This window comes from Pelodiscus sinensis, chromosome 10, assembly GCF_049634645.1.
Source record: "Pelodiscus sinensis isolate JC-2024 chromosome 10, ASM4963464v1, whole genome shotgun sequence".
Taxonomy (NCBI): domain Eukaryota; kingdom Metazoa; phylum Chordata; order Testudines; family Trionychidae; genus Pelodiscus; species Pelodiscus sinensis.
The window spans coordinates 45,438,711-45,454,974 of NC_134720.1; the positions used below are offsets into that span (position 1 = coordinate 45,438,711).

Sequence of the window (16,264 nt, forward strand, 5' to 3'; positions counted from 1 at the left end):
CAGCTTGTTAAGACTCAGGGAAGCTATTTCAGGATACCTCTGATATCCCGAAATAGCCATAGTGTAGATGTACCCTTATAGTATCTTGAGCTTTTGTGGACAAAACCTACTTCTTCAGATCAGAACCTCAATAAAGAACAGGTGATGACAAGCACAGGACTAGCCTTGGCGGGGAGAGGGGATGGAGAGTTTGTCCAGGACATCAGGTTATCCCTCTTCCTCCTGTGGAAAATGCTTTGGGAGTTCAGTAGATAGCCCTGGGGAGTTATATCGCAGCTGTCATCTGGTGCCTCCAGTAGCACAGCAGCAACTTGCTGGGCCATTGGGTCAGTCAATACAATACGGCATCATCTACGAGCCGCCGGGGGGCAGGGGGAGGCTCTGTGTCCTGGGAGAGATTATCCCGCGGGGAGCCCTAGGTTTAGCTGGGAGTTCATTGGGGGGGGGGGGGGGGGTTCTGGGGGCCCTTCCTAAAACCCGGGGAGGGATTCGTCCCCATGGAGAGGCACTTTGACGGTTCATGTCTCTCACTTCCTTGGGGAGGGGGCGCTGGGAAAAGGATTCGTACCCCCCCCCCCCCGGTCAGGGGCAAGGACCATGCAGGGCTCCCTCCCGCTGGAGGGGAAGGGGATCCGTGCGCCCCCCGCGCGGGCGAGTCGGGGAGGGTCCGTGCCCCCCTGCCGGGCTGCAGCCTCCCCCACTCACTTCCTCCTCCAGCGCCTTGTTCTCCGCGTTGGCCACGGGGATGGCGAACCCATCGTCCCAGTCCAGCTCGGCCAGGACCGAGGCGGAGAAGCCGCCGGCGGCGTCGCCCCGGCTCATGCTGGGGCAGTGGGGTCGCTGCAGCCCCCTTCGCTCCGCGTCCCGGCCACAGGCTGCGCCGCCTGCTCCCTTAGCAACCAGAAGCCCTTGGTTACGAACCAAACAGGAAGTCAGCGGCAGGAAGGAGCCCGACTTCCGGTCGCACTCCCGCCCCCCCCTTTTTCCCTCACGGGAACCCCCCCCCGCCCCAACCCCCCCCCCCCCCCCGTCTCGGCGCCACATTTCTCCCGGCCCCCCTGTTGCAGGAGGGATTGGGATTCGTGACCTCGGCGTGGGACGGGGAAGGCTGGTGTGACCCCCACCCCCGAAAGGCAGGTTGTACCCCCCCACCACGCACAGGGGAGTTCATGCGCCCCCAGGTCTGGCCTTAAGGATCATGGCTCGCTGGATGAATTTGTATTTCTCACCCTTGCCCCTCCCCATGGTGCCCCCATTTCTTTTGGTCCCCATGGGCTCCCGAGCCCCTCTTTTGCCATTAACTCTTGCACCCTAAACTGTACACACTGTGCCCCCCAAGTCCTGCACAGTGCCACTTTCATCACTAACACCTGCACTTCCATGCCACCTGCGCCTCCAGGCCTGCGCTGCCTGTGTGCCTACCACACTGCCACCCTGCCCGGGTTCACCCAACCCTTTGGCTACGTCTACACTGGCATGATTTTCCGGAAATGCTTTTAACGGAAAAGTTTTCCGTTAAAAGCATTTTCGGAAAAGCGCGTCTAGATTGGCAGGATGCTTTTCCGCAAAAGCACTTTTTGCGGAAAAGCGTCCGTGACCAATCTAGATGCGCTTTTCCGCAAAAAAGCCCCGATCGCCATTTTCGCGATCGGGGATTTTTTACGGAAAACAAATCTCTGCTGTCTACACTGGCCCTTTTGCGCAAAAGTTTTTCGGAAAAAGACTTTTGCCCGAACGGGAGCAGCATATTATTTCCACAAAAGCACTGACAATCTTACATGAGATCGTCAGTGCTTTTGCGGAAATTCAAGCAGCCAGTGTAGACAGCTGGCAAATTTTTCCGCAAAAGCAGATGATTTTGCGGAAAAACTTGCCAGTCTAGAAACAGCCCTTATGCTTAGCAATCACCATGCCCGCTGGCTCCTCACCCAGAGTTCTCCACCACAGATCCCTATGTCCATGACCCTCCCACACACATCCGCCCACCCCACATTGCCCAGTGCCCCTCTTACAACCTCCACACCCCCACAACTGTCCCGCACACCACAAGAATAATTCCACCACACCTATCTGCAGCTTCTGCTCCTTATACTGTCCTAGCTCTGGAAATCATTATTGAACACATGAAGTGGCTGAAATGGCAGTAAATACAAAGAACAAAAGAAAATGCCACACAGAGCAGTAGACGAGCAAAACCATACATATAGCACAAGCAATTTCATTATTGCTAATCCCAAAAGTCCAAAAATCATAACTCAGACTCCCAAAATCTTGAGAGTAGTCCTAAAATAATTAGTTTTTTTTTAAAAGGGGGGTTTTGGTCTCAGTAACAGACAACCTACCCATTAAGGACCAAGAGGTCTTGGACCGGTGTGCTCTGTTCAGTTAGCCCTGTCATGCTAGACCTTTATAGGACATGAAACTGAAAGGAGGAAAACTGAGCATTTTACTACTGAACAGCAATGCTCTAATGAGTGATATACAGGCAGTCCCCGGGTTACGTACAAGATAGGGACTGTAGGTTTGTTCTTAAGTTGAATCTGTATGTAAGTCGGAACTGGCGTCCAGATTCAGCCGCTGCTGAAACTGACCGCCAGTTCTGACTTACATACAGATTCAACTTAAGAACCCCAAACGTCCCCAAGTCAGCTGCTGCTGAAACTGATCAGCGGCTGATTCTAGGAAGCCCAGGGCAGAGCAACTCTGCCTCGGGCTTCCTGTAGTCAGCGCTGGTCAGTTTCAGCAGCGGCTGACTTGGGGACGCCTGGGGCAGAGCAGCTGGGGTGCTGCCGGGTTGGTCCAGTAGTGCCCAGAGCGGCGCTGCGGGACCAACCGGCAGTGCCCCAGCTGCTCTGCCCCAGGGTCCACAACAAAAGCCTGGTCTGCTGGGGGGGGGGGGGGGCACACTAGCTGCGCCCCCCCTCCCCCCAGCAGACCAGCGACACGGGGAGCAAAGCCGCAGCCGCGGCGGGGTCCCGCGCCTCTGAGGCTTTGCCAGAGCAAAGCCTCAGAGGCGCGGGACCCCGCCGCGGCTGCGGCTTTGCTCCCGGTGCCCCTGGTCTGCTGGAGATGGTCCCCAGCATACCGGGGGCACCGGGCGCAGCTTTTCTCGCCCCGGAGGTCGAGGTGGCGGGACCGCTGCCTGCGAGCTCCGGGGCGAGAAAGCCCCTTTCGTAAGTGCGGATCCGACTTATGTAAGTCGGGGACTGCCTGTATTGTTTTAGAGAACAGAATTAGTATGCTGTGGTGTAAACTAGTTATGTGAATATTTAACTGATTAACTAATAAGTCTCACCGTTAATGCCTCTTTCTGTGGCGGGCCTGGCTACCCTGCAAGCAGGGGATGCCAGAGCAGCCTCTGCCTGTAGGATGTCCTAGGTTGCCACAGGCAGGACTGCACTGGCATCCCATCTGAAGCAGCCTTTGTCTACAGCAGGCCCTAGTGCCCTGTAGGCAGGCTGGGGTGGGAGATGGTGGGGGTGCGCTCCAGCCCAACGGCAGGGAGTGGGGATCTCCAGTCAGGCTGGAGTGGCCCCCTCCTACCCTCCAATTAAACAGGATTTCACATCCATAGTACCAACATAGATTCCAGCACATGCTGGGGTGTCTAGCAATGAAATGGCAAAGAACCAAAACTTGTTTTAAAAATAGAGAAATGGGAATAAGGAGTGCTTCAACTAAGCAGGAATTTGAAAGTTTATTTAGTAAAGGGTTAAAAAAGAATGTCAGGAATTATGAACAAAGAAGAAAAGAGGGATTTTTTTTATTAAGTATGACCCAAAATAGAGGATAATCCAGTACTCCACTGTTGTAAAAGGAGCAGTGATATACTCATGCTTAGACTGTTAACTGGGCACTGAGGGCTGAATAATAATTTATATGAACTGAAAAGACACAAAGATGGGTTATGTAACAAATGCTAAATAAATAGATGATCATCTGATATGTGAATGCAGGCAGTGTCAAAAAATTTAGATGTTTTAAAGTGACAGAACATTATGAGGAGCTTAGTGAGAATATCAGGAAAGCGGGATAATATTTTTAAAGTTCTACTGTGTTTGTTTAAGGATATAGAGCGGAGTAAGGGTGTAGCAGCATGAATATATGGAGAATATAGTAGGTGGCAATTATACATAAAGGCTGCGTCTAAACTGGCATGATTTTGCAGAAATACTTTTAACGGAAAAGTTTTTCTATTAAAAGTATTTCCGCAAAAGAGCGTCTAGATTGACAAGGATGCTTTTGTGCAAAAAGTGCTTTTGCACAAAAGCATCCGTGCCAATCTAGACGCACTTTTGTGCAAGAAAGCTCTGATGGCCATTTTAGCCATCGGGCTTTCTTGCACAAAAATTAAGGTGCCTGTCTACACTGGCCCTCTTGCACAAGTATTTTTGCGCAAGAGGGCTTATCCCTGAGCAGAGCGTGAAAGTATTTACACAAGAAGCACTGATTTTGTACATTACAAAGTCAGTGCTCTTGCGCAAATTCAAGCAGCCAGTGTAGACAGCTGACAAGTTTTTGCGCAAAAGCAAGTGCTTTTGCACAAAATCTTGCCAGTCTAGATGTACCCTCAGTGGATGAGCCTGCTTCATAATAAAGCATAAGAAAAAGAAGCCCAATGCTGGAGACTGGGAAGAGAGTGGATAGGTTGCTTTGATGTAGAATTAGAAACTGGACTTGAGTTTTTCTCAGGTTATGTCCATTTGCAATTAGACATACACAGCTGGGCCTTGGCTGCTGATTTGGGCTTGGGAGGCTTGGCCTGAGGGGCTGTTCAACTGTTGTAAAGGCATTTGAGGTCTGGCTGTAGTCCAAGTTCTGGGTCCCTTCCACATCATAGGGTCCTGGAACTTTGGCCTCTGCCTGGGCCAGAATTAAACCCCTTTAAGGCCCACTCCTGAGTCAGGTGGTTTTTAATTGCAGTGTAGACATGTCTTGAGAGATTGGGGAGGCCAAGCTATTATACCTGGTGATGCCAGATTTAAAGAAGTGAGTGTGAAGACTGAACTGAAGAGGACCTTGAGGGTAGATGAAAACTCATGGAGAAAGGAGGGAAACCCAGCAGGTAAAGGCTGATTGGGAAGAAAACTGATTGATTGCTTCTACCTGTGGGTAAGAAGCCTGGCTGAGGGCCAGGAGCTGTGTGAGGACTGTGACTAATTAGAGCTAAGTCTAAGTTTGTGAGGGTGGGCTTAAACTGTACTGTTGAACGGACTAAAGCCCAGGTACTTGATAGTGTTGAGACAGGTGGGCCTTGCCTGTGAAAAAGGGGCCATATGCTGAGCCTGGCTAGACTGAAGATTCCTTTGTTTTGTGCTTTTGTTGTCCTTATAAAACCTCTTCTGCCCTAGAAGGTGTAGAACTTTTCTAAGAGGGAAAGTCACATCTATGACAGAAGTAGTATGAAGATCCTTGTGGGGAAGCTGATGTGAAAATGCTGAAATGCTGTGTGTGTCAGATGAGTTTCTTAGTCTACCCTCTAATTTTGAATTCCCCCTGCTCACCCATAGCGTGTATAGGACAATTAGGCCATGTCTACACTAGAAACCCTTTGCTGATATAGGTATACTAGTAGGCTACGTCTACACTGGCCCCTTTTCCGGAAGGGGCATGTAAATTTCACTAGTCATCGTAGGGAAATGCGCGGGGGATTTAAATATCCCCCGCGGCATTTAAATAAAAATGTCCGCCGCTTTTTTCCGGCTTTTAAAAAAGCCGGAAAAGAGCGTCTAGACTGGCCCCGATCCTCCGGAAAAAGTGCCCTTTTCCGGAGGCTCTTATTCCTACTTCAAAGTAAGAATAAGAGCCTCCGGAAAAGGGCACTTTTTCCGGAGGATCGGGGCCAGTCTAGACGCTCTTTTCCGGCTTTTTTAAAAGCCGGAAAAAAGCGGCGGACATTTTTATTTAAATGCCGCGGGGGATATTTAAATCCCCCGCGGATTTCCCTACGACGACTCGTGAAATTTACATGCCCCTTCCGGAAGAGGGGCCAGTGTAGACGTAGCAGTATACTGTAGCAGTTAAGCACTCGTGGGATAGGTTTACACTCAGCTTTCCTGGTATGGTGATGTCTGTCAGTGGTTTGATGATATGTGTTCTCTCAGGCATTTATTAATAAAGCACTCTGAGTATAGAGATGTAGTGTTATCATGTTACTTGATGAATGTGGGAAATGTGACATTGGCCCCCAGTGAAGAAGCTCTCATTGGCTGCCTGATGGTGAGAAGCCTCCAGCCAAACCCTAACATTCTAGTTAGTTAATTTGGGCTACATTTGCACTGCCGGTTTTGCTGGCAGTGAGTATGCAAATGAGGTGCTGATTAGCATATCAGTGCCTCATTTGCATAATTTATACAATCTGTTTTTGCAGGGGGGAGGGAGAGAAAAGTAGTGTGGATGTTTTCTTTTTGCGCAAAAACCCCTCTTCCCACCAGATCTTTGGGGTCCAGATTGGCAGCCAAGGCTCCTGTGAGCTTTTTCAGGTCTGGCTGCAGGTGCCCAAGCTAGAAGAGGGAGACTCTCTTTCCTGTGTTCTCAGTGATTCACCTGCAGAGTCCAGACAGCATGGAGGAGAAAGCTATCACAGATTTAGGGCTCTGTAGATTTGTGAGTTCCCTGGCTCTGACACACCTCACCTGACAGGCTGAGGTAGATCTGGGGAGCTTGGAACCACAGGAAGACAAGACTGGAGATTTTAAAAAGTAAAATAAAACTCCATTTTGATTCTTCCACAGAGAATGTCATGGATGTAAAGCAGGACATAAAGGAATGTTTCCATTACAACCTGGAAGGGGGGAAGAGACTGTGGGTGTTAATATGTAAATAGAATTAGATACTGCTTTGCTTAGATAGTCTGTAGATAGAGTGGTATTTTGCTCATTGCAATCAACTTAATTTGTGACCCAACACCAGCTGTGTTTGTATTGCAGCTATTTGGCGATTGCAGCTCCTCTTGGCTACAGATTGCTGTTTGCAGCCAATAGGAGCGACAGGAAGTGGCGTGAACCAAGATACTGTTTCCTGCCACTTGCATTGGTGATCCACAGCCAGCAAGAGCTGCAATGATCCCATTCCTGCATAGGTGCAGGTAAATATAGAGGTGGGAGCCTGCCAGGGATTAACCCTGCAGATCCAGGGGTTTAAATATAGTGATAACTAAAATACTGTTACCAATGTTTGTAATTTTGTGGGTATACAGAAAAATAGGACTATGCTAAATTGTTACAAAGGAAAGGGCTCACAATTAGCAGAAAGGACCTTTCTAAGCAGGAGTGCCACTTTCAGAGCTCTGACAGTTTGTCTGGACTGGTTTAACCTGTTCTCCCCAATGCTCAAAGAACAGAGCTAAATAGGCATTATTAAGAGCTTCTTTCTCATTGTGTTGGAGTTGTTTTTTTCCTGTCCTGCTTGCTAAAAGTTGAAATCACTGGGAGTTGAAATCATGTGAGGAGCTTGGAACCACAGGAAATCAGATAGGCAGAAGTCACAGCCAAGAAGGGATGGTGACAGGCAACTAGCTGGGTGGTGGTGGAGAGATGCAATGAGCAGCCAGCAGGGTGGTAGCAGAGAGGAGTGAGAAGGTAGATGACAAGTGACCAGTGGATTGAGTAAGATGCCTCTTTACCTCTTCCCCCCCCCCCCCCCAGCCAGAATGGGAGGTGAACTGTGCAAATGCATCTCTGAACTCGAGGTCTGCACTGAACAAGGTCTGTACTGACAAAGCAACTGTGAATGGGGTGCAGAGACGTGTTGAATATATAAAAGGGACATTTAAATTGCTGGACTTAAGAACCTGAGAGGAAAAGGACACTGCCCAAACTATGTGGGGTGGGACATTTACTCATAAACCTTGTTTGTGGTGTTTTTCCAATTTAATGCTAAGATACCTCCCTCCCTTTTATTAAACATTTCTTTTCTACAGTCAGAATCTGTGCTTGAATGTGGGGAAGTATTGCCTTTCAGAGGCTCCCAGGGGTGGTATGTGAATTTCCCAGGAGTGGGGCTCGTGCCAGTTCTGTGTTGGATGAAGAGAAACCCATATATATAGTTAAAAAAATCCAGCCCTGGCTGCTGCTGGTTCCATCTGACAAAAGGGTTACATATTTGATTTTTTTTGTTCCAATTTAGAATTTTTTTTCCAGAAATGTGACTTTTTTTTTAAAAGGACTAACATTCCAGATTTCATACAGCTTTAATTGTGTACCTGATCATATTCTATTTTTTCCACAGGAGGCCTGCCTCATTCTGTTGCAGAGTTTAGATATGTTCTGGGAATCAGTCAAGATTGTTTATTGTAGGAGGCTGTCATTTGTAGGATGTCTGCTCTATTTGTTGCAGAAGTCAAAAGCTGTGAAGTGAACAAGGCAGGAAACTGCAGGAAGAAAATGGATGATCTCAAGGTGAAGGTGATTGAACGCTTGCCTTGAGATCTTCATTCTGTCCCTGCCTCTGCTACAGAGTTGTTATGTGGTACTAGGCAAATCACATAAACCAAGCTTTTCACAGGTATTTAACAAATGTATGTGCCTCATTTTTGGGCGCTAACTTGATACAGTTGGAACTGATCTGCAGAAGTGCTGAGTGTTCCTACCTGCAGCTCGGGTCAACGTGAGCTAGTTTTGGAACACAAAGTGTTCAGTAATGCTAAATACTCTGAAAAATTAGGTTGAAGGCATCTCAAATTGTTCCTCTAAAATTAGTGGACATTTTTTACCTCTCTGTCCCTCGATTCACTGTCTACAAAATAGGAATAATACAAACCCTGTCATTTTACAATAGTGTTGTAAAAAGTAATTTCTATGAAACGCTCAAATATTATGAAGAAACTTACAATTCTGTCTTCAGAGAAGGGCTTGAATAGCCTTCAGTAAATAGGGGGAGGTGCACACCGAACAATAAAAAAACCCTATTAAAGAGCTGCTCAGGAACTGAGCACCACTTATCCTCTGCATTGAATGAGACAGGGGTCCCATGGAAAAAATAGTAACATAATCATGTAATTAAAAACTATTATCATGCATATATACAAGGAAGCGAAATTAAGTTTGCACAGGCGATTTTAAAATTTTGTAATTTGCTTGACATTGTAACCTTAGTAATGTTCTTTTATCATAGTTTGTGTACTATTTAGTACCTTAACATATAAAAAGTTCCATCTGTGCTAAGTATTCCATGATATTCATGGCAATTCCATATCCATTGATTTAGTTGAGCCTTGATGTTGACTGAATATATCACTATAATAAGCTTTGGTGTGGGTGACTGTTTTTCAGCCTTTGCCTTGTGGAAATATATTCTGTACATCTGTCATGCATTTATCCACAATATATTAAACCAGTAGATGGTGCTGCATGTCTATATTTTTCAGTATTTGGTGTTTGGGGTTTTTTTTTTTTTTTTTAACAAGAACTCAGTTGTCAAATCCTCTGTTTAAAATGGAGAGTGGGGGAAAAAAAACACAAACAGAAAATGCTTTCTTGCTGGTAAAATCTATGGGTGCTGTATTACAGCTTTATGGAAGAAAGGAGAAGTACATTTGAATAAAATTAAACTATAGCTTAACAAATAATTTCCTCAGCTTATTCGCCCTCTGAAATGATTGAATCTTTCGTTACACAGACCACTGTATTCCTTTTTTCAAAATATATACCTGAAACCACAGTTATTCGGCTTGGTAAAGATTTCAAGTTTCTGTTCCATCTAATAAAACTCCAGTTTTAGACTTACTGAAAGCTTTTCATGATGGTTTGACTTTCAATAATGACTGCAGAAGTAAATTTGTTACCTGTAAATGGGGGGGGGGGGGGGGACGACAACATGTAGACATTTACTGAAACATGTATGCCAGCTGTATAAATCAGATGAAAAAAAAGTGTCTTATTTAAAAATCTGCCTACTTAAAAATCCTAATTTAAAATTAAGACTGGAGAGTGTTTTAAAATCAAATCTACAAAATTGCCAGTTAATTTAAAAAACCCAGACATACAGGTTGATACTCTCTGGTCTGGCAATATCTGTGGTCCGGCATGATTTTAGTTAGTCAGATGTCCACTTACCATGGGTATGGCCAAGTTTTCCAAGATCTCAAGAGTTTACAGCCACCAGTCCTGGTTCTCTGTGTTCTGTGCTGTTGTTTAGTTCCAATTTACCCCAGATGTCTTCTAAGAGCCCAGTATGCCATGGAAGAGTTGGTAATATTGCTAGACAACATTGACCTCCTGTGGTTCAGCACTGGTCAGGTCCTGAGGATACTGGACTAGAGAGGTTCAACCTGCATAATATATTTTTACATATGGCTTCTTTTATCTGGTGATCCCAAAATGCTTCACAACAAACAGGGAGGGAAGTATTTTCAGACCTGCTTTACAGATGGGTAAACTGAGGTCACTCAAGTAGCAAAATAAAGAAGTCAGGAACGGGAAAAAGAGATTAAGGGGACTGCATGTATGAGAAGAAGAATAGGAGGGAGGATATGAGAGTAGAGATGTGGAGCTGATACTGTAAAGCAGGGTTGGGGAATCTCAGCCTTGGGCAGCCCGCAGTGGCATTCCAGCCCCTCCTCTGCTCCACTGGGGAGCTGCAGAACTTAAAATATACTAGACTGGGCCCCCCATGCTCTGGTGTGTGAGGAGGATGTGGGGAGTGTCTTTCTCTTTCTCAGACAGGAGTAATGTCAGTGAGTGGTTTTTATTTTGGGGGGGTTGCTTCTCACATGTTTGTGGCCCCAACTGATTTGTCTGTGGGGCAGTGGCCCTTTACCCAAAAAAGGTTCCCCACCCCTGCTGTAAAGGTTCTTGCATTATTTGATTGGAGGTTAATATAAGCAAATATGAAGGACCAGGAAGAAGTCATGGTAATTGCTGCTTGTATTAACTAAAACATTTATTTCTTTATTACACCCTGTAACTTCTGCCTTGGGTAGGTAGAAACCGATTGCACCACAAAGTGATGTTTTCAGTGTCCAGAATTATTGTGGTATCAATTATAGAACATCCATTAATTTCAAGTCAATAAATGAAATAAAATTGGTACCATATTTCTTCCATCATCGAGACCATCTGGATCAAAGTCAGACATTCTGAACATAGTCTCAGAGGGGTAGCTGTGTTAGTCTTTAACTTTAAAAACAATGAGTAGTCCTGTGGCACCACAGAGACCAACACATTTATTAGGTCATGAGCTTTCCTGGGTAAAATACACTTCATCAGATGAATTGGAGTGAATATAGAATCCAGGCTATAGATAACCACAAAAGTTACTTGTAGGACTAGTGTTAATTAAGTTAGTTAAAACGTAAACAGCTAATATTCTAGCAGCACCTTAGACTAACAAAACATGTAGATGGCATCATGAGCTTTCGTGGGCACAACCCACTTCAGATGAATGGAGTATTCATTTAGGCAGAGGCGGCGAATATAGGCTTCCAGATCTCCACAGAACTGAATCATATTTGTGATAGTGGTGTGGCAGATGGAGAGTCCTCAAAATAGGACAGATTCCTCTGCTGAGCTTAGAGTGTGGTTGGATAGGCTGACAATGTTGCTAGATGACTTGAAAGTACTGGGAATGAGAGATCCTGAGGCATGTAGGATGTTGGATAGTTTATTGTCCTTCTGAAGGGAGGTGAAGTGATCCTTGTATGTGGCTTGTTGGGTTTTAGTAAAGAGTCAGGTTGGATCTGTTTCATTCTTAGCATTTGATGTGGAAACGTGAATATCAAAGCAGGGAAAACTGTCTTTTGTAGTGCGTTAACCAGTTAAGATCTTTATTCAAGCTTAAGTTGATAGTGTTGAACATAGTGGAAGTCTGGATCTGGACCTGAACTTTGTGATCCAATCCATCTCTTTACTGTGATTGTCTCCAGTAAACCTCTAAGGGCTTTTTTGTTGTTGTTTTTGGCATAGCTGTGGGGATTAGGAATGTGACACATTTCACTGACACATTTATGTGAGCAAATGCACTAAATATACACCATTGAATTGATATCATGACTGCACTTTTACCAGTATAGCTTCTCTCATTTAGGGATGATGGAATAGCAATACTAATGTAGGCTTCAGTTTTACCAGTATACTAGTGTCTATAGTAGCAGCACTTTCCCAGTATAGTATGATTTACTTTCAGAGAGGGACTTGTAGTGCAGACATGACCCTATTTATGGCTACAAAGGTGGAGACCTGTCTTCATAGCCCCTGTTAGCAACAGCCAGTTGAGGGCACCAAGACCCCAGTCAGGTCTATATCCAATGATCAGATGGTACTTTTTCAAAACATTCAGAAACTGTTCACATAAAACCCATTGCTAGGTTTTATTTAATAACCTTCTAACCCCCATGCTCTCTCCTCCTCCGCCCCTGTGTTCCTCTAATGTCTTTTACAGCTCTTGCTGCACAGCATGAAACCTTAGAGCTGTATTCATCAATGACTCACACCCTTGCTTAGGGGCCAATTTTCATAGAAGCTATATAGGAAAATCTTGAAATGCACCTCTCCCATGCAGTGCACAAAATGATTTTTGTATTCATTACTATTCTAAAAGGACTTGTTGCCCTTTGGAAATGTTCAGTTATTAGTTATATGTGTCTGTGTGCAGAGCTTAGAGGCTGTGTTTGAGTGCTCTAAAAATAAAAAATTATCATTGACACTAGTCAATTGAAAGGTAACTACAGACTTGGTTAAGTTGAGTGGCAGCTGACTAATGCAGAGGAGTGAGGACTGATCTAGTTTAGGTTAACAAATACCATGGAGACTCAATCATTCACTTACTAATAACCATCCTCACGCTTGATGATGATTAGCAGCCTTGTCAAGTTTTAGGAGGGGAGCCAATGACTGTCTACAGAAGATTGAACTGCCCTCTAGAACCATGGTGTCCAACACACTAGCCACATGTGGCTGTTTGGCCAGTTGAGTATGGTTAGTTTGCTATAGCAGTAGCCATGCTACTGCTTCAGAACTCGGACACCACTGCTCTAGAAATTATTCCTCAAGGTCAAGGTTAAAGCATATTCCTGGAGTAGCGAGGGAAAACTTACCCTTTTCACTTAAAACAATTTTTTTTAGAATGTATCCACTCAAGCACCTAACCTTTGATGGCAACAGCGCCATGACAATGATTAGCCATAATTATATGTTTGATAGAGTACTTAACAGGGAAGAATTTCTGTATTAAAGAATTGCAAGCCACATTAAAAAATAGTTACTTATGCAGAGGTGGCTATCTTTTCCCCTGAATTACTGTTAGTAATTTTAGGGAGGAGACAGGGTTCTTGATTCTCCATTGCCTTGCACAATGTGTTATAGTGTACATCTGTACAAAATAGGGATGTTAAAAAGCTGGTAATTGGGTAACCATGTATCTATTCCAGAGGCAGCAGTGTGGGGTGGCTTTTAAACCAGCTCCTGGTGCATAGCAATTCCCACCTGCTGTCCCGCACCACTGTCTCTAATACAGAGTCCAGAGCCAGTTCCTTGGGAGTGGGGTGGGAGCCTGCATTGCAACTGATAAACCCAGGTAAATGGTTATCCTGTTACATCCCTAGTACAAAGTGGGCCTGAATGTCCATAGCATTAAACTAGGTCCTCCTGTGTAAACTGGTATAAATCTAGAGTAATACAATGGTGATTTCTGATTGGATTGCATTTAATACCTACTTTGCACTGGTATAAATGGCAATGCAAGGTACAGTCAGTGAAGAAATAGGCCCTGGTTGAGATTGACTGATACATCATGTTTATCCAGAGTAGCGCAGGTGTTTCTACTAATCATGATCAGTAATTCCATTCATTCAAACACCTTTATTCATAGTCTAGACAGATTTGTGGAGTGTTTTGAAGTTCTTTGGCACTAATGTGGCATGTTCCCATAAAGAATCTCAAAGCACTTTGTAATCATTAATTGGTTAAGCTGTACAATATTTTTTTAGGTAGAATACTTGATAAAGCTATTCTAAAAGTGAATCTAATGACTCACCATAAGCTACACAGCAGCTGTTGGATGCAGAAGTAGAACCAGGTTTCCTGATTCTCAGTTATATGCTTTAATCACTCAACTATGCTGCTTCTCATGCTCTTTTTAGTTTCTAATATTTCAGATTGTGATTGTAAATGTAACAATTATTTTTTCTGTTTGCTCAATGGAATGAGAGACTCCATTTATAGAATCATAGAACCATAGAGCTGGAAGAGGGGGATGTGTCTGACAAATTTATTTTTGTACCCAGGTTTCTCTGGTGAGTTCTTTTGGGACCTGTTTTACATTTATTTTGGGGGATTTAACTATGTATGTTCAGCTCTTTACCTAAGTGAGTGCAGTTGCAGCAGCTTTTCTGCTTGGTTGAACAGTTTCCTGTATTTCAAAATAGCCAAAGAAGCAACATACTGTATTACAGTAATAGCTAGAAGCCCTATGCTCCATTGTGTGTACATGCAAATAGCTAGACAGTCTCTGCCTCCAGTGAACTTGCTGTGTAAATAGAAAAGACAATGCAGAGAGAAAAAGGGAGTAGTAGAAAGCTTCTCTCTTCTCAATTTAGAATATGAGCAAAGAGACTTGCCCAAAATTATGCTGGAAATCTGTGGCAAAGCAGAGAATTCCCCCCCGTCTCCTGAATCCCAGTTCAGTTCCTTAACTACAAAATTGTCCTACAAAAGAAAATGAAGAGGTTAAGGGAGCAAAGGCTGCCTTTTCAAAACACACACATCTGGGGTAACGTAATCAGGTACCCAGGGGGAAGAACTAGATATTTTAATCCCTTTGAACAATAAACCTACACTTACAAGAGACACAACTTTAATACTGAATTTTTGCAAATGGATATACTGAAAGTCAATGAAGGGGGAACTATAGGGTAAGGAAGCGTGTTGTATGATAGCTTGTCACAGTTGAACAGTACATAGTGTAATTTTGTGTGGAGGATAAAGCCTGAGCTATTACAAAGCTGGATTCTGAACTCTGCCAGGCTAACATAGTGAATGTACATCCCTTGCATGTGGCCCAAGAAGATTTGGTTTGCCCTTTTTTGGTTCTCTTGCTGTTAACATTAAAGGAATTGACGGTGACTCTGCAGAGAGGTGGGTGGGTTTTGTCCTCTGAGCTGCAACACTCCACCTAATACCAGGGTAGATTTCCAGAGACTATTACTTAGCCACTGCCAGTCATCTGCTTCCCAGCACAAGCTTGCCTTCCTCCTCTTACATGCAGACTTGGAGACAAAAATTATCACTTACTGTTTACTTTGGGAAACAAATTGTGCCCTATATGTGAAAGTAATTGCTGTTGTGTTCACAATTTAGCTGGTACCTAGTTATTTGATAACATAGTATGTCCATCCCATGGAGATCATTGCAATGGGTTCTAGAAACCCCATACTGAACACAGACGGAATGGGGAGGAGAGTCTCTTCTGTTTATAAGCAAGTAGCTTGATCACTACCCTACACCATTGCCAGACCTGACAATCACAGAGACAGGCACCGACAGCTTCAACCAGTAGGATATAAGGCCTCTTATAAAGGGGAGAGTACAGAGAAGCAAAGAAAAGCAGCAGGACCTATGTCAGAAAATGTGTGATAGCTCTGCCTTGTGCTGCCTCCAGGAAAACAGATGGGAGACCGCAAGCCTAAAATGTGAAGAGATGACAGATTTAATTGGAGGGTGGGCTTCAGGAATTGACCTGATTGAAAGCGAAGTAAGGAGGGTTGGTCAGAAGCTGAAATGCCTTGAGAGATCACACTAGGAGATCATGACCATTATACATACATTTAGGTCACGTACAGCACTGCACAACCAACCAAGTGGGTTGCTTTCCTGTGCAGCACCATGGATTGCCTTGTGTCCAGACTGAATGGAAAAATCTGATCCAACAGGGCAACCTTTGTAGTACCAGCAACAGCACTTAAAATGGGTTTACTCATCTATACATGATAGCACTAGTCTCCCAATTCATTCTGTAACCATAATAATGCTGCATCATGCTCTGCAACAGGGCTGAGCAAGCCACCAAGTTTCCAGATCCAGCCTGTGGATGCAGCAGGGAGCGTCAGGCAGGCTCCCTACCTGCCCCACTCCTTGCATGCCACTCTGAGAAGCGGTTGTGGTGCCATTTGTCTTTCAACAGCTGCCAGCCTGGGAGAAGGGAGAGGCTTCGCTTGCTGCCCCTTCCCCCAGCACAATCCCATTGGCTAATTTCTGGCCAATAGGAGCTGCCTGTTTGAAGCACAGGAAGCACACAAAGTACCCCTCCCTCAGGCTCACAGCTATTCACA

At 44.8% G+C, this 16,264-nt stretch overlaps 1 protein-coding gene and 1 long non-coding RNA gene across 3 annotated transcripts in view; one reads left to right on the forward strand and one right to left on the reverse strand.

Annotated features, from left to right (window-relative positions):
- CCDC39 (coiled-coil domain 39 molecular ruler complex subunit) overlaps window positions 1–923 on the reverse strand; it is a 41,457-nt gene extending 40,534 nt beyond the window's left edge. The window contains exon 1 of the mRNA XM_075938038.1: window positions 706–923. Coding sequence (XP_075794153.1) covers window positions 706–822 — 117 coding nt within the window. The 5' untranslated portion in view covers window positions 823–923. The remainder of the gene's footprint in view (window positions 1–705) is intronic.
- Window positions 924–6,090: 5,167 nt separating this feature from the next.
- Window positions 6,091–16,264, forward strand: part of LOC112543929 (uncharacterized) — a 94,779-nt gene continuing 84,605 nt past the window's right edge. The window contains exons 1-2 of one of the 2 annotated variants that reach the window (XR_012906314.1): window positions 6,091–7,087; window positions 7,647–7,706. This is a non-coding gene — a long non-coding RNA (uncharacterized LOC112543929). The remainder of the gene's footprint in view (window positions 7,088–7,646; window positions 7,707–16,264) is intronic. The other variant, XR_012906313.1, reaches the window with a different exon arrangement.